A 19,181-nucleotide genomic window follows, 5' to 3' on the forward strand; every position below is an offset into this window, starting at 1 on the left:
TTGGAGGCCGCCTGGGGCATAGTGACCATGAAATAATAGAATTTTCAGTCCTCAGGGATGTAAGGAGAACCACCATTAAAAACCTCTACTTTGGACTTCCAGAGGGCAGATTTTGGCCTATTCAAAAAACTGATTCAGAGCATACCCTGGGAAACAACCCTTAAAGGCAAGAGGGTCCAGGAGGATTGGACATGTTTTAAGAAGGAAATTTTGAGTGCACGGCAACAGGCTGTCCCAGTGTGCCGAAAGGCCAGCTGGAGGGGAAGACGGCCAGCTTGGTTAAATAGGGAGATTCTGCAAGAAATCAGAGATAAAAAGAAAGTTTACAGACTATGGAAAAAAGGGCTGACTACTTATGAAGAATTTACAGATAGAGCTAGGTCATGCAGGAAAAAAATTAGGGAAAGAAAAGTGGAATTTGAAGTAAATTTGGCTATTTCAGTTAGGGATAACAAAAAGTCCTTTTATAAATACATTAATAACAAAAGGAGGGGCAAGGAAAACCTCCATTCTCTGTTGGACTTGGAGGGAAATATAGTTAAGGAAGATGAGGAGAAGGCTGAGGTACTTAACACCTACTTTGCCTCAGTTTTCACCAGGAAGACAGGTGGCCCTCAAGACAACTGGCCTCTGGAGCTGGTGGACAGGGAGAGGGAGCTGAATATCCCTCCTGTATTCCAGGAGGAAATAGTTAGTGACTTACTGAGCCAGCTGGATCCTAACAAGTCTATGGGACCAGACTGGATCCATCGCAGGGTGATGAGGGAGCTGGCAGAAGAGCTTACCAAGCCACTCTCCATCATCTTCCAACAGTCCTGGCTCTCTGGGGAGGTCCCAGATGATTGGAGGTTGGCCAGTGTCACCCCAATCCACAAAAAGGACTGCAAGCAGGACCCTTGCAACTACAGGCCTGTCAGCCTGACCTCCGTGCCTGGCAGGGTTATGGAGCAGTTCATCCTGAGTGCAATCACACAGCACCTTCAGGGTGGACAAGGGATTAGACCCAGCCAGCATGGGTTTAGGAGGGGCAGGTCCTGCCTGACCAACCTGATCTCTTTTTACGATCAGGTGACCCACTTGGTGGATGAGGGGAAGGCTGTGGATGTGGTCTATCTGGACTTCAGCAAGGCCTTTGACACTGTCTCCCATAATATACTCCTGGAAAAGCTGGTAGCCCATGGCCTGGACAAGTGTAACCTCTCCTGGATTAGGAGCTGGCTGGAGGGTCGGGCCCAGAGAGTGCTGGTGAACGGAGCTGCATCCAGCTGGCGGCCAGTCACCAGTGGTGTTCCCCAGGGGTCTGTGTTGGGTCCAGTCCTGTTTAACATTTTTATTGATGATTTAGATGAGGGGATTGAGTCCCTCATCAGCAAATTTGCTGACGACACCAAGTTGGGAGGAAGTGTTGACCTGCTGGAAGGCAGGAGGGCTCTGCAGAGGGATCTGGATAGACTTGAGAGATGGGCTGATTCCAATGGGATGAAGTTCAACAAGGCCAAGTGCCGGGACCTGCACTTTGGCCACAACAACCCCCTGCAGCGCTACAGGCTGGGCACAGAGTGGCTGGAGAGCAGCCAGGCAGAAAGGGACCTTGGGGTACTAATTGACAGGAAGCTCAACATGAGCCAACAGTGTGCCCAGGTGGCCAAGAAGGCCAATGGGATCCTGGTCTGGATCAAAAATAGCATGGCCAGCAGGACCAGGGAAGTGATCCTTCCCCTGTACTCTGCGTTGGTGAGGCCACACGTTGAGTACTGTGTTCAGTTCTGGGCCCCTCAGTTCAGAAAGGATATTGAGGTGCTGGAGCAAGTCCAGAGAAGAGCAACAAGGCTGGTGAAGGGACTGGAGCACAAGCCCTATGGGGAGAGGCTGAGGGAGCTGGGGTTGTTTAGCCTGGAGAAGAGGAGGCTCAGAGGTGACCTCATCACTGTCTAGAACTACCTGAAGGGAAGTTCTAGCCAGGTGGGGGCTGGTCTCTTCTCCCAGGCACTCAGCAATAGGACAAGGGGGCACGGGCTTAAGCTCTGCCAGGGGAAATTTAAGTTGGATATCAGAAAAAAATTCTTTCCAGAGAGAGTAATCAGGCATTGGAATTGGCTGCCCAGAGAGGTGGTGGATTCACCATCCCTAGAGATTTTTGAACTGAGATTGGACGTGGCGCTGAGTGCCATGATCTAGTAAATGGACTAGAGTTGGACCAAGGGTTGGACTCGATGATCTCAGAGGTCTTTTCCAAACCAATAGATTCTATGATTCTATGATTCTATAACTGTGCATAAAATAATACTTAATTTTGTCCTATTTTTTTCTGATTTTTCATATCATTGCATTGAAACAGATATGTGAATTTTCTGATTTTGTTTTGTTTTTTTTTTACTCTTTGATTCCTTTAACTTTGATACATTCTTCTATAACCCAGCACTTTGCGCCATAATTTAGTTTCCCTGTCTTCAAATTTGACACCACAAATCTTTTATGTAATTGTTTCTGTACTGCCCTTTTGTAAATACCTTAGGTTGATATTTCAATTACATTTTATTTACTTGTGATGTACCGAAACACATGAGGTGTTGGTTTAGTTTTTAGTAAGAAGCATCCTCTCACTTAAAAAAATAAACAAAACAATTTCTTCCTCAGAGAACAAAGTCAACATGTGTTTTTTACCATACCAATGAGAAGTGCTTTTTTCCCTTCACTTACTGTAATAATACACATTAAAACAGATACTCAAAGCTTTAATGAGTAGAGGCATGATAGCTTAAAAAACAAAACAAAAAAACCAACAAAAAAAGAAAGATAAACTAACCTAATCCCACAAAAAACTCCCTTTACTATTCTTTTAGTATTCCTTTCTCCAAGTTTTTAGTTTAAAAATTTCCTATTCCACCTTTATGATGACCAAGCCAGGTGCTTAATACCATTTTTTTGAAAATGCAATCTACTTCCAGAAAAGGTATTTTTATTAAAGGAAAGGGAAATGGAAGTGAAGGAACAGGAAAGGGATAAGTGAGAAGGAAACGGAAGAGGAAAAGGAGAGGAGAAAGAAAGAATGCATAATAAGAAAATTACAACGCAGCACCAAGCCTGACAGAGCATAAAAAGCATTTCGATAATGTTCTCAGGCACATGGTGTGACTCTTGGGGATGGTCATGTGCAGGGCTGAGTTGGACTCAAGGATCCTTGAAGGTCCTTCCAACTCAGCATATTCTGTGATTCTGTGAAACCTGGTCAGGTCCAGCAAAGAGCTACGAAGGGGACACTGGGACACATGAACAATACATAGTGCTGAGTGTTATTTAGTCTGCTGAAGATAATGCCAAGGGGGGAACAGTTATCTCCACCCCTTCCCAGTGCACATACAAACAGTGTTGTGAGACTTTTCTCAATAGCACTAAAAAGAATAACAAGGACAACTGGCCCAAGATGCAGCTTGCCAATTATGAGCAGATATAAGAAATATTGATAAAGTGCAAGAAACATGAAGCACTGAAACAGGTTACACCATGACAAAAGGGTGAGGAATCTCTGTCCCTGGGGGTTGAGAGCGAGTTAGACAAAGCCATGCCTGGCCTGATCTCAAACTGGTATCAGTCCTGATTTCAGTAGGAGGTTGGACCAGGTAAACTCCAAATGTTCCTTCCAATGAACCTTTCTCTGATTCTGTGAAAATTAAAGGTGAATACCATCTTAGTTCTGTTTCTTCCTCTGCTAAAAAAAACTATTGTGCACTTCTTAATGCAAGGATTTGAGTCTACTGCTTGAAGAAACAGCCAGACACTTAGAAAGGACTACACTTAAAACCGTTTATGAAATAAACAAATATGGTAAAATCAATGGGGACTTAGATTTCTAACAGATGTTTCCCCTCATCATGCAAAAAGAAGGTTTTGTACAAAACTCTAATATATGACTAATGTTCTCAGCAGGGTTCATTGTTAAATATTTATGTGACTATAATAGCTGCAATTTTAGTAGTACAAATTACCCTGCTAAATATAAAGTCTGATTAAGTTAAATCTTTCCATGAATCAAATTTACTTTCTGTAGACATTAGTTTTAAAATTCTCCCATAAGAAAAGTTTCTAGGCCACTGAATATACCTGAATTTTCACTGGCAATATGAACACATAAGGGTAGTAGAATTAAGTCTTTGAAGTAAGTGATGCTTTATTGAGTGAATATACAATACTACAATATGTAATGAAGGAATAACTGTGTTAATCTCATTGCAGAAGGCCAATTAAGGCCTTTATTATTAAGATCATTTATACTGTTTCATTTATGCCATTTTTTTCTCCTTTTGATCACCAATCAAGGCTAAATAAAATGCCTACTGGGAGACAACCCAGAAAATAAGACAGGGTCTTCTAAGTGATACCATTTATTAGGAGACTAGGAAGATCATGCTTGTTTTTAGATTTTAACAAACGCAACAACACATTCCCTGCTTCATATCAAGGTCTGGAATACACCCTGGATTATAGAAGGACAGAGTATAATGTGAAGGGGGAGGCCAATAATTGGATATGAGTCCATATCTTACTTTCTTCTACACTTGTGACAGCTATCCCACTTTCTAGCCTTTTTAGTGGTTCATTGGAAGGAACATTTGGAGTTTATCTGGTCCAACCTCCTACTGAAATCAGGACTTATACCAGTTTTAGATCAGGCCAGGCATGGCTTTGTCTAACTCACTCTCAGCCCCCACGGACAGAGATTCCTCACCCTTTTGTCTTGGTGTAACCTGTTTCAGTGCTTCATGTTTCTTGCACTTTATCAATATTTCTAATATCTGCTCATAATTGGCAAGCTGCATCTTGGGCCAGTTGTCCTTGTTATTCTTTTTAGTGCTATTGAGAAAAGTCTCACAACACTGTTTGTATGTGCACTGGGAAGGGGTGGAGATAACTGTTCCCCCCTTTGGCATTATCTTCAGCAGACTTGGTCTGCGTCAGAATCTAGAATCTCTTACACTGTCTTGTAGGGCAGAATTACTTGTATTTCAGTTTTCCCTGCCTTTTTTGTGCTGCTACTACAAAGGACATCTTGTTGCGATTCAACATCCCCTTTGAAAATTGCAACACGAAGTTAAAAAAGGTCTCCCACATTCAAAGCTCTATCCATGAATTCTTTGTCACTGACAGATCTTGGGGGAAAAAAAGGTGAGGTTTGCCTCACTTGAATTCATAACAGAAAAATGTTGCATCTTTCAAGCATGAAGTCCACAGTAATTTCAATGGAATTCCATCTGGAACTGGAATACATTAGGTCAAATGTATCTAACCGTGTGGCAAATCCACATGGATTTAAGGATCATATTACTGTTTGAGAAAGGCAGGTATGGGAGACCTTGGTGCAGATTCTTGCCACACATTGATATTTGGTGGGTCTGAGCCGTCCCATCTGACTTACGACTGACTCTGCTCTTCTGCATCACCAGTCACTGGCAAACAGGACTTGCCAATGAGGGCAGAACCGTGCCCAGGAGCACAGCTTCACTTGGAGCTGGTTTTTGCTTGACTGACTTACAGAATGAACTCAAGTCTTTCTTCCAAAAGGATGAGCAGGCAACTTTTTTTCAGTTTGATACAACTGCCATTTGAAGAATGGGCAAGCTACTGATGACTGCTTTTAATAGAGCAGTGTATATCTCGGAGGTGAACGATCAACTTATCCTAAAATAACAACAGACTACTGGTCCAAATATATTTTTATCACAAAAAAAAAAAAAAAGCCCTGACAGAAAATGCCTTCAAAGTCTAAGAATATACTGACAGCCGTTTGTTTTTAACAACTGTATCTTCTTCCTATTATCAGCCAAGTTCTGCAGAGCTGCATTGTTTTTTCCTATGACACTTTGCAACAGATTGAAGATGTTTTGTGTAATTCCCCAGTTTTCTTACCTATCATGCAATTCACTAGTTTTCTTATAGTGTTAGAAAACTGCACCATGTTACTATATACAAATAAGAGGTGACATTCCTTAACCAGATGGATCCAAATACCTAAGAATATTAGTTACTCTTTACTCATTACTACAAATATACCATTACTCTTACAATGCTTCAAGACAGATATCAGAAATTCATAAATTATTAATGGTAAACCAAAGAAATATCTTAGAGCACAAAGGAATGAAAACTTCTAATATCATGCTCAGAGAAGCAGAGAATTTTTCATAAACACATTCATATACGATAGCAAGACTTGCCTCTCAGTTAAGGCTGCTATTTTATTTAAAATTCCAACATTTTCAATTCAGTAATAATCCTGCATCCTAATAAACAGAATAACATATATAGAATCTACATGTCTTTTGTCACATAAGTTGCTGTGGCCTTGGAGTTACCTAATAAGCAGGTTCTGGCACAGGAATTCTGACTGTAAACCATGCAATTTTCAACTCTGAAACATGTAAAATGTGAGAAAACAAAACTCTACTTGCTCTGCTACCCAGTGCAGGAGGTGACAAAGTCCTAACCACCACCATTTGAAGTGAGAAAAAACCAGCTCCTGGTGACTGCTGTCATCAAAGTGATCATCCTCATAGTGGCAAAAAGAGGGACTAAAACATGACCCCTTTCATGGCATTTCGTGCTGTGCAAAAACAAAGACCTTAGGCCTGACATGAATGATGATTTCAAAAACTGTCCTTTTTGCTTCTTGCATGCAAGGATAATTTTCCTTCATAGCTTTTACTTCCTCATCTCCATTATATATACAATACTTCATTCCTTACTAATGAAGAAAGAAATGGGGAGAGAGAAAAAAGGAGATAAAAAGAGGATTAATTTAAAGATATTATGGAAAGTCATACAGATAGGGCCAAGCTATCGCTCTGTTGCTCATTGTTTGATGTGGCAGAAGGAAAGCACTGTTCATAACTACTCTGTCATTCAATGACCTTGAAAATACTTCAAAAACACTGTCACCCAGGAGCACTTTTCTATTTTGTATTACAAAATGCAGCAGAAGTTTATATACACATAAAAATTCCATAAATGTACTTTACATTTTTCTAGGTAGACTAGAAATGTAAAGTAAGTGTGCATGAATACAATACAGTTTTGAAAGACAAAATTTGCAGCTGCTCCATGAGTCTCATTTATCAGTTATTGATATCCAATATTGCACTGCATCACTATTTACTTAACAAGATTTACCTTTACAAGCCAGATCAGCATAACTTTTATATCAGATCAGCATGTTCACTGAAAATTTACTTGAGAATATACTATCATGAAAAGCCCGAAAGGTCTAAATAGGGAGTAGGCATGAGTTAATACAAAAGAAGAGCATCCGGTGAAATACATTTGGAACATCGAAGTCTCCATTTAATTGTTTGTTAAAATAATTACTACATACTTCTTGCAATCAAGATATCTTGAATTTTCTACAAATTTTCAAGTCTATGTCTTAAAAAAACCCTCAAGACTTGCATGTAAATCACATTTTGCAATGAACTTTAACTGGTTGACTAAATGAAATTACAAACACAGAATGACAAGCTCCTGAAAAAAGGGTAAGCTCAGATATTGGCAGTGGTTCTATCTGCATAACACTCAGTTGCTTTCAGTTATGAACACATGCTGTGCAGTAAATTGTCTGGATTTTCTTCACTTCTCATGACATTTGATATACTTTTGAATGTGAAAAGAACATTTCAATCTCCTGGTGTTTCAGGTCTGTATAAAAACCTGAAATACTTAAACCTAGTTTCCCTTTACACTTCTCACTTTCCAGTCTCTCTAATCCATCCATGTAATTTAGTTTAAGACATTTACTTACAGTTCAACCTTTCCACACACATGAGACTTTTACAGCAAAGATTAAGCTGGATGGAGGCCAAAAATAGTACAGAGACAGCATAAGAGGTCTGAATAACTTATATGCTTGTATTTACCCAAATAAATTGAATAAAAAGTAGTCTTTGTCCTACAATTTCATTGTAATCTAAAGTCTTCTGACAGAGTGTCTGTTCATTATGATGTCAATCAAAGTGTCTTGCTGAAGGACAGAAAAAGGAAGTTTAGTAGCAAATGGAATTACCTCATTTTAAATTTACTGATTTAATGTTTTATCTGGAAGGTTTATAATAAGAGTTGCCTATATCATGTATACATTCTCACTGGTGTAACCAATTCAAAAGTTAAAAGCATAACACATAGAGAACTTCAAGTTTTAGTTACCACATCAACACTTACATATATACCGTTTCCTCTAACTTTAGGGACATGTATAGTAAAAAGACCATCAGTACCAGGTATAACATATAGCAGAAAGGCTTAAACACATATCTTGGGCAACAGAAAATTCTTTCTCTACCATAATGTGCCTCGAAGTCCCAGTTAAATGCATGTGAAAAAACCAATACAGACAGGACCTGGTTTTACAAACAAACAAACAAACCAATAAAATCCAACAACAAAAAACCCCACCTCATTTTACAAACAAACCACTAAATATGGAATTTCCATTCATAGAGACATTCGAAACTTAGGAAAAAGCCCAAATAAAACTTTCAAGCTGGTTCTGCTGCAACTTTGAGGACTTGGAGGTGATGATCACAAGGTTCCTTTCTTTCTTAATTATTCTAGGATTTCACAAAGTACATGAAATTTAACTCCAATGAAAAAGAAAATGAACAGAAACTGTTGAGATTTGAATGTGAAATAACAAAGAATTACTTATTTCAGGTTTGGTCTCCAACTTGCCAAGAACCAAAGATAAAACCAAAAAGTTATGATGAAAGCAAAACAAGCTTGACGTTCCCTAAATCCTTAATAGCTAAAACTGAAATATAACATTTATTGTTCTTCTATTTGCATAAAGTTCAGTGCTGGGATTTTTTTTTGTGTGTGTCATTAATATGTGCCTATTTTTCACACAAGTATTAATGACACTTGTAGTCCACCTGTCAATGGATTTTCTTTTCTTGTACAAAGTTTTTAACATTTCTTAGGTTGTAATATTTTTCATCCTTTCATTTTGAGTTATAATGGAAAGCTGTAAAAACAGTTATATAAAATGAAACTTCTCTTTGCACATAACCTGATTATTCTATCACAAGGCTTTGAAAATTATTGTCTCCTTTCATAAAATATTGAATAAAGAAGTATAAACATATGTTGATAAAGTACTTTTGGTATATTTTGATATCACTGCATGAAATACATTCATGATTAACACATTCATTAATGAATCATGTTATACATAAATCTTCTGCCTTCTGCCATCCAAAGGGGAATCTCTAATATCAAAACAGAGAACACTGCTGACTACTGAAAGACAAAACACATTACTGATTAAAAAACCCCAGATTTTATGACATAATTTCCTGTATTTTTTCTTCCAATCCATGTTTTGGAAATGTATAATTTAACTGATATAATTTTTATCAATTGTAGAATTTTTTTTGTGCTAATACACAACAAATGCTACACTCCAGGGATATTTTCTCGAAATTATTTGAAAATTAACAGAATATCTCCTGAAAGAAACAGGACCTAGAAAAGTCAAGAGATTTTAGTTTGTGTGCTTTTTCTTGGTTGGTTGGTTTTCTTTTCTATTTTTGTGTTGGAGCTTTTTGGCATTGGTTTGTTTTCACAAAAATAAGCAACACAAGACATTTCTGTTTTTAAGATCCAAAGTTAAGAAGAATGTAAGGTTGTCATATTCAGTAGCTTCTTGAACTTTGCATATGAAAAATTATGTCAGAGGAGCTAATTCTTTAAACAAGTTATTTTTAGAGCATCATTACAGATTACTGTTTTTAGATTCACCAGTCTCTAACATGACAACACTTAATTTAATGTTAATATACCAGTAGGCAAAAACTTTAAGGAAAAAAAATGTAAAAAAAAAAGAAAGTTTGTTCAAAACAGGTTCTGTATCTTCCCTATCGTTATTTTGTGAAGTTTACACATGAATGATTGAAAAATACTTTTTACTTCTCAACTATAATTTTATTCTCCTTTGTTAATTTTATGTGTTTGATAATAATCTGCTTTGAAAGATGTAATTATAAAGATGATGCACCTTTACTGTCTGTAACTCCTGTTATATGCACTTCTTCAGTCATTTGATGATACAATTTGTTCCCAATATAAGAAATTCTACATTATCCAGGCATCAGTACTTTAGTAATTTCCTGAAAAACTCAGAAAATCTATAATTTTTTCAAATTTGACTAAACAGAAGAAATGAGTGGACTTGCTTTATTAAGTCTTCTATATTTACTGATGTTTTGTATAAAATAGTACTACTTTAATTTTAAAAATTAAAAAATACATTATAGTATCACTGAACCTTTCCTCAAAAAATTATATAAAGCAATAATTAAAAATAGACATGAAAAAAACTTATGTGAAACCTGAGAACTTCCAAACACCAGAAGTTCAGAGGGAAGCATAGTAGGTGTGTGTGTATTGGCTACACAAATCGCCAAATGTTTATCTCCCTTCTGTAAGAGAGTGCCAACGACCCATATATCCCATAAGTGGAATAATATGGAATTAGGTTGTTCTATCACCAGCAAACTGACTGGCACTAGAAATGCAGACTGTTTTTCCTTGGTATTTTACTCATATGCTCTGAAAAGAAAGATCCATTGACATGTTTCTTTTTCTATTTATCTACCTGTAAACAGAAGAATGAAGGAAATCAAGGGTTTTTTACATTCTTGTTGAATACATCCAAACGTTTTCAGAGAGCACTTTTTTTTTTTGCAGGTTTCAAGCACATCTCCACAGTGGTTGGAATTTATGAGTAAGCTAAAGACCTTTCTTTACAACTGCATTTATTTGCTGCCTGTGAACCAGAATTATCAATGTCTATAATGTTATTGAGACAAAACAAGACTTTGATGGCTTCTCTATTAGAGTTATACTAGTAGTGCTTTCTGAGGGACTGAAGGGATGTGAAGGATCGAATCCCACAAACTCTATCATATTTCATCCTTGGAAAACTCAATACTGCTTGAAAAGAGAAAAATAATGCAGTCTTTTTCTTATGACGTCTTTGTTGATTTCTCAGAAACGGACCAGTCAATGTCCTTTCTTTAAAAATAAAAATGCTCAGAAGATCGCAGTAAGGCAGTTTTGCCCAGCAGAGGTATCTTACACCTTCTCACTGGTTTCTTTGTGTCTACAGAAGAAACCCTGTCAAATGCTCTTTACCAGTGACTATCCCATCTTGAGGGTGGGTGGATGTTATCCCACACTCAGGGATTTACCAGCTGTCTGGGTAAAAGGATACAAACTCTCCTTGGAGAAGGAACCTTGCCACATCTGCTACTCAGGTATAGTGGGTTTCTCTTCACTACTGACTGGGCCGTAAATGTCTGACCTGTCCATGCATATCCAGCTCCTCTTGAAACTCCAGTCTATAAGAAGAATCACTGTAAAGTGAAACTACTCAGAGATTTGCAGGCAGCTTGCAAAAAAGCAATTCTCATATTCAGAACAGCACCCACCAAGAACAGAAAAATCTAATGCCATTTGTTCACTGATCTCTTGGTGAACTACGATAGTGTTGATTAAGACTTTACATCCCTTAATAGTCTGAAATTGGTGCATCAGAATGATTGCTTCACTTTCTGTGCTCCTCTTCAATAGCTGCAATCAGCACAGACTTTAAAATGAAATCTTCATTATAAAAGACAAAGGGGAGAGAATGGGGAAACAGATATTCTTGGCTACAGCTCCAAGACTGTGATTTTCTCCTTAATTTGATCTGAAAACAACTCAGACTAGTAAAGTTTGAGACAAAAGTCACCTTTAGAGGGATTCTTGAAGAAAACAGCATATGAAGAAAATTGGAGGATTGTTTGAATAGATTTGCTAGAATCCATTTCATACTGCTTAATTGTCCTGATTAAACTTATTTGTATTTACTGGATGATTGATCACAAAAAATGCCTAACAATTTTGGTAAGCATCTACTGTGTTTTTCACATAAATAAAACAAGAAATACGTAGCTATTGGATCATAATCAGATGAAAATTAATGGCTTGTTAGCATTAGTAGCAAAAAGTTTTTGAAACATCTATTAATCATTTAATAATGCTTTATGCTTAAACTTACTTCTGTAGGCAAATTTTAATGATGTTTGTTTCATTTAAAAATGCATTTTCATTAATTTTATCAGTTTATGGCTGTTCTATGTGACTGTACGAAGATAGCTACAGTGTTCCATTAGGTCATAGTATAGAGGGAGCAGAAGACCCAGTTTAGCCTTGAAAACTCTCTGTATTGAAATTTTAACAGTCTCCAGGTTCAATGTTCTCCTGCAGGTAGGTTTTTCTGCCTCTTTCCCTTACAAGATGTGTTTGGAATTTACACATTATGTACACTGTGGCAAGAAAGGTCTGCAGTTTTGCCATACCTGAGTAAAATCAGACTGAAAAAAAATCCAATCTGTAAAATTAAAGAATATTTTATCACTGGCTGCTGGGAAAAAAACATGACCATGCATTATGTATGCACCACAACTTAAGATGTGCAAGCTGTTATCTGTCCCTGTCTAAGGAACATTTACATCTGAATCTTAGCCATAAACCTGTCCCTAAAATGTGAACAGATCTATAAACTGGTTTTGTTACCTGTAAGAAATATTGAGCCAAGTATGATGACCTACCTACAAATCATAATACAGAAAACTGACTGTCTGCATTCTAAACATCCTCCTCACTCAGCTGAGATGATGTTGAGGCATAAATAGGAAAGTGGTTGTTAGTGACTTAAGCAGAATGATAAACTGTCTCAAAAATATTTAATTTTTATTACCGTTCAGAATATTTAAAAGTATTCTAAATATTTATATATATATAAAATAAAGCTTCACACTAATAAAATTCTTACAGGAACTGAAAATAAGGACTTCAGAGAGAATGTCTCAAGGCTTTCTTACCGTGACACTATAAGTGGGCTAAAAGATAAAAGGAGAAAAGTTTAAACAGATATTTTAGAAAACTTCCTAAAACCCTCTGAATACTCAGAAAAAGAAGCAAAGGGTGAATATTCCAGAAAGATTCCAGTTACATATATCACAATTTTCTTTTTAGAAAAAGCCATTAATTTTTTTTTTCCCCATCTCCATTTGCAAAGACTCTTTTTGTTCCAGATTGTTCAATCTGTGTTTTGGCAACATATCTTACTTTTCTGGTTTGGCCCTATAGTACCTCACAAATAGAACAAGTTTTGAACTTATTACAGAATAGCTGCAAGAACTTTATAATAAAAGTTCCTTTTGACTTCCCAATCAAATTACATAATGTAACATCAATAAGATTTACAAAACCAAGGTTTTTCCTGATTAGCAAATATTTGACAATCTGCAATACCTTTTGGATTCTCAAACAGTTCAAAGAGAAATTCACAGCCTATGCAGGGGTATACCAATAGAGATTTCAGAAAACATCCTGAATTAATTACTGATCTAGTATTAATTTTCAATATTGCCCATTATTTTCTCATTATTTTTTCTATTTATTACATAACTCTCTGTAGACCAAGATGGCTTTTCAGGTTGTTTTCATATTTCTTACTTTTTATCATCCCTTGGAGTAGTCTTTGATAATACATGCTATTAGGAAGCATCTTTAACTCATCCAAAATCAATGTGACTATTTTGTTTTCTCAACAAACCCTTTCAAGATACAGTTGGGTGACAATGAAATGAAAGGGAAAATATATGCCTGCAAAATGGTATATCCCCTGAAAACTTTGAAATAAAAAAGAAGAATTAACTAATCAGGCAACTTGCACAAAAAGAAGACATGGGGAAATAACATGACAACATGTAGGAACGAATACAGTCTTTCTCTGAAATAAGCTGTATATTTAATATTAGTAGGATTGGCAGCAGAGATTCTCAATATTCACAATCTACTTCACACTGGTAGTCTGCATAAGGACTGCAGGTATTTGTACCTGTCACTCTACTCTGATTTTAGAATAGATCATCATAGAATTCAAACAGATTTGGGACTAAAATAACTCCAAGATCAATTCATTTATACAGAAACCTCCAAATTACCTGTACGCAACAACTTAAAAACATGTAATGCTGAAATAATGTTTCAAAATCAAATTGGAACTTTTGGAAAAGTCAGATCTAGTCAACTCTAACAGCAACAAAGGTCTTTCAAATCACAAATCTTTCCCAGTATAATCAATTAGTATTTTCATAAAATTCACATCAACAGAAATAATAGGAAAAAGATATGTGGACTAACATAAATATGCTTTTCTACAAAGTTGACACTGTAGATAATATTTTTTTGTTCTGGCTTTACAATTAAATTAAGCACTTGTGTGATTGATGTAGTCACTGGGTTTGTACTCATTTGAACCTATTGCACACTACTACATAGACAGGTCACTTCAGGTTTTAGTTTTTGATATATTACAGTGCTCATCAGACAAAAATAATATTGTCAATTCACTGAAGGAAGCTACAAGAATAAAAGTCTCAAACTTGGTCTGAAATATTACACCAAAAGAAAGGAAGAAGTGCACTAATATCTATTAATGTGCTGCCCTGCAAACAGAGGAAATACACTGTCTTCTTTAGATCTTCCAGTACTGAAAGAAATAGAAGTTATTCTGGAATAAAGTGAAAGTTACTGTGACTTACAATATTACATTTATATACATAGTTACGCTGTTTGGTTGAAAAAACCCAAAAGATCAAGAGTCATTATATGTTTCTTTGAATATCTGTTAACTACATGTTCATTATAGCCCCCCTTGAAATAATTCTGTAATTTGGAACATGTTCTGTTTAGTGCAGAATTTTTGTCTGTGGATTATAGGATGTGAAAAGGAAAGAGATAAAACATAATGGATAATGCAACATATTTTTCTTGTTCCATGACTGTGCTGGTAGCTTCAAAACCATCACCTGACCAGAAGGATGTTAGGCCTGCTTTAACTTGCATTAAAAATACCAAAAAGATAAATTTGGATGCAAGGGCTATTGAAACTATTGCATGTTCTCTGTTAACATTACTCTGTACAAACAGCCCTCCTCAGCATGTACCTAAAGAACTTGTGTCTTTGGGGAGGTTTATGCTCTTTTGGGCCTAGAGAGGACAATTAAGATATGCTTTTGAAATCATCAATATTAACAATATGTAGAAACTTCACTAAGTAGCTCCAAATCAGAAAATAATGCCTAGCATTAAATATTACATAAGGGCTTACTTAAAATAATTAACTGTGTACATAACTCACATTCTCAAATTAGCTCTGGTTTCTATTCTTTTTGAACTTTATAGCTTTAAATATTCTTCATATCTACTTGGCTGGACAGTGAAAAATGCAAAATATTTGTAAACTCTTTTTAAAACTCACAAGTAGCAGTTGACTTTTACAAAACTACAGTAATTGGTGTAAAGAGGTCTTGCAAACACATTTACATACAGCTGCTGGACTAAGACGAAGTAGTTAACATCAACTTGCAGGCTTTTCTCTGGAAATTCTTTTCAGTTAAAATACTCCTGTTTATTTCTTTTTAAACTTACTTTGAACTCCATGGGAGCGAACTATTTTCCAGGTTTCTGAGGCCACCTCTTTCACATCCACTTGGTAGTGGTTAATGGGAACACCTCCATGTGAGTCTGGCTTATTGAACGAAACCTTGGCAGTGGTTTGGGACAGCTCTAAAACTCGTACTCCGTATGGATTTGATGGTACATCTGGAAAAGGACAAATGCCAATTAAATAATCAGTAGCACGTACACAGACCTAAACAGTTGATAATCTACCCCAAAAAGTCTCCATAGCACCTTCAAGGGAGAAAAAAATGAATACTGAATATGGCATAATAATGTTTGTGTTACATAAACAACTTCTGTTTTCTACTACAGAGCTGTAAGAAAACCACATTCATTTGCTTGTATGCTAAAGTAATGAAAAAAAAACTTTCCATTTTTGCCTTTCTTTTACAATATGATCTTTCTCAATAGCTAATTTCAGCATAATCAAATGTAAGAGATCACATTGTTGACTGCATAATTATATAAAAAATAACAAACTTTAAATCAAATTTAACAAAAAACCAGATACAGCTAAATAGATCATTCAAAGTCTAAATTCTTCTAAATGAGATTATGAACTGTATAAATAATTTGGCCATTTTATGGAACAGCTGAAAACATGAATCATTTTCTTCTTTTTTTGAAAGACTGCATTTCAAGCTACTAGAAAGATAATTAACAGAAGGTTTCTATTCTCTGTTCAGTTTAAGAATTAACTTGCAAAATAGGGTGAAAGAAACATTTTCTCTTAAATCAAAAGGAAATGCGTATCTTTTAAAGTAGAAAAGAGCCATGAAAATAGAGCAGGTGCTTGTAGGTGTTGAAATGCAAGATAGGAAACAAAAGCAAAAAATGACATCAAGGTCAGTACAGCTTAAAAATAGAAATGTTACATTACTTTTACAATCAAACACATAGAAGACAAAAGACTAACTTTTCCAGTTGTTCCACATTTTAAAGCACTGTAATGATAAAAAACGTTATTAAAAATGTTAGGAAGAATTTTAGTCCTTTTGACAGGATATCAGGGATCTGAAACACCACTACAACTATCTCTTCTGATCCATCTGAAAATTATCTGCATAACTTCTTAAATATTTGAGATTGCTTTTGTATCCATGCTATGGAAGATACTTTTTGTAAGGACATGCAAGAATTTGAGCCAAAGTCTATAATTTTGTTTGTGGGTAATGAACCATTTCCACAAAATATTGTCTGTATTCAAAGGCTGTCACAGAGTTGTGAATAAAAGGAGACTCAATCTGAGCTTTACCCACTATTGGTACTTGAATGAAAATGAGACAAAAATTTCTATAAAATATTAAAGAGTAGATTTAAGCATACACTCAGCCACAAATTCTCTGGAAAAGGATGTCTGCCAAAGCTGGGCTAAAGGGACTGATCTGTATAACCTTTCAATTACCAGAAACCCTTTTTTTTTTTTCTCAATTGTCAGACTTGAGTGTCTTAATGCTAAAATAAAATCCTTGTGAATTCATACAATTAGTATTTCTGACTATAGGTCTCCTGAACCCTCTAAAAAGTAATTGAGTAAAAGCCAGAATGGGTGTTATCTACATGGATGGATAAGTATGGCTAGGCTTCACGAACAAAGATTTGGGAAGGGCTCTACCCACAAGGGTGTGTCCTTCGAACCTGCGCAGTGGATTTTTTAGGTGAGGCACAGCTTGCGCAGAACTGGCCCCACCCTTTAACTCCTGAGGTTCATCTGCCACAGCCAAGTGAGCTTGGATGGTGACAGCGAAGTCCTCAGGACTAGAACCTACAGCCCCCGGTATTCCCAGGAGGTGTCCCATCCAAGTACTAACCAGGGTTGACCCTGCTTAGCTTCTGAGATCTGATGGGACAGGATGTCAGGGTGGCATTTAACTGTCTGGATGGACAAGTATCTTGTACTTAAAGACACAACTAAGAGAATCCATGACATTAAAGATTTTAGTAGATGTAAATGTCAGCCTGAGAGAATTCAAATCCTCAAATACTTTCTTATTCTGGGAAGCATGAGGATTTGGGACACTGCAGGAAATTTTTACCCTTCTTAGGGGAGCTGCATTCCTCTGTAGAAAGGGATTCAAGATTCATGATCAGATAGAACATGACCAAATGTAACCTGTCTGCTGTACATCCATGAAAACATAGATCTGGGGTTTGAATCCTTCTCTAAATTGATCAAAAGTTGGGGTTTTTTTTTTAGGAAAAAAAGGAAAAAAATTAAGATCAAAACCCCACAGATTTTTCTTTTCTGTTACCACATGAAAGAAGAATGAGTTATATGAGTTGCTTGCTAAGTAAACAGTGATCTCAAAATCAGAGGAGGATGAGGATTAGAACCACCCTGTGACCAATCCCTTTCCTTCAGATTCTCATTACAACTGAGGACAATATTTATTCCCCCCACCCCCCCTACCCCAATACTGACAGTAGGTTAAGCATCATTCTGTGTAGATTCCCTCCCTTCCTAGCTGAAATGACTGTTCTGAGAGGAGTGGGCCATAATAATGATGCCAACAAAGCAATCCAGTGCAGCCATACCAAAGAAAATGGCACTGTATTAGTGATGTGGATAGCAAGCACTTTGGGAAGTGAATATAGCTCTTCAGTACTGAAGATAAATGCTCTCTTTGCATTTAATTGCAAGCTAAAAGCTGCTGTGGATATCTATAATATTACAAATAGCTTCTGAACTTCTGAACATTCTTATTCTCCTGTTAAAAGAGTTCAAAATGAAACAAAAATAAATATTTAAGGGATAAATGTATATTTAATTCTGCTCATTATTTTATATTAATTTTTGTATGCTATTTTAATAAGGCAATTCTGTTTGCATCAAACCAATTGGTATGAAACCAAAATGTGTTATTTACATATCCACTCCATTCTTGACTTTCTAAATATTAAGGAGATATGTTTTCCTTGTGTGTTAATTCCTGTGTATGGTTTACTATAATGACCATGGCATAGGGAAGAACCTTATGTTCTCTACTGCTGATTCAAATATAATTTCAGCAAATGAAGTACGATTCCTTTTGGCAATAAGCATAAAACGAAGCTCCTGTGAAAACCCAGTAAAATATTTTGCATAGCTAGCACAATGCAATACATTTAGAACTCACTGAAGTGTAAAAATATATCCACAGCACTGTTTTAAATATGCATCCCACAATCCAAGCCACCCACAAATGTAGGTAATTTTATGGAGTTTTCAGAGGTGAACTATATCAGTTCTAAAAGAGTGAGTCACCTGAAGAAAATAAGGCAGGAAACAAAATCCTGGTGGAAAAAAATAAAATCTAATACTAGCAATACCATTAAGTTACAATAAAATACCTACTATCTTTTTCAGACTAAGCAAATCTACATCTTTTTTCCCCAAAGAAGATCAATGGCAGCATAATGAACTGAATCTAATTCTATAGTTCTCTAATGAGTATGAATTTGATCCTGCCAGGTATACAGCCTTCTGGTCCTGATCTATGTAAGCATTCCAGATTTGAGCTCTCTCCTGTCACCTGCAATTACTTGGAGCGTTGCCCTAATTTCCATGCTAGAATTGAAGGCTTTTGGCTCAATGTTTAGCAGAAGTGAAGAGTAATTTTCACTGGTTTTTTGCTCTGAAG

General features: G+C 36.3%; 1 protein-coding gene across 2 annotated transcripts in view; it reads right to left on the reverse strand.

Moving 5' to 3' along the window:
• Window positions 1-19,181, reverse strand: part of NCAM2 (neural cell adhesion molecule 2) — a 286,120-nt gene that overhangs the window by 60,023 nt on the left and 206,916 nt on the right. For both annotated transcript variants that reach the window (XM_071563032.1, XM_071563041.1), the window contains exon 12: window positions 15,529-15,702. In XM_071563032.1, the coding sequence (XP_071419133.1) occupies window positions 15,529-15,702 (174 nt within the window). The remainder of the gene's footprint in view (window positions 1-15,528; window positions 15,703-19,181) is intronic.

This window comes from Pithys albifrons, chromosome 1 (genome assembly GCF_047495875.1).
Source record: "Pithys albifrons albifrons isolate INPA30051 chromosome 1, PitAlb_v1, whole genome shotgun sequence".
NCBI lineage: Eukaryota > Metazoa > Chordata > Aves > Passeriformes > Thamnophilidae > Pithys > Pithys albifrons.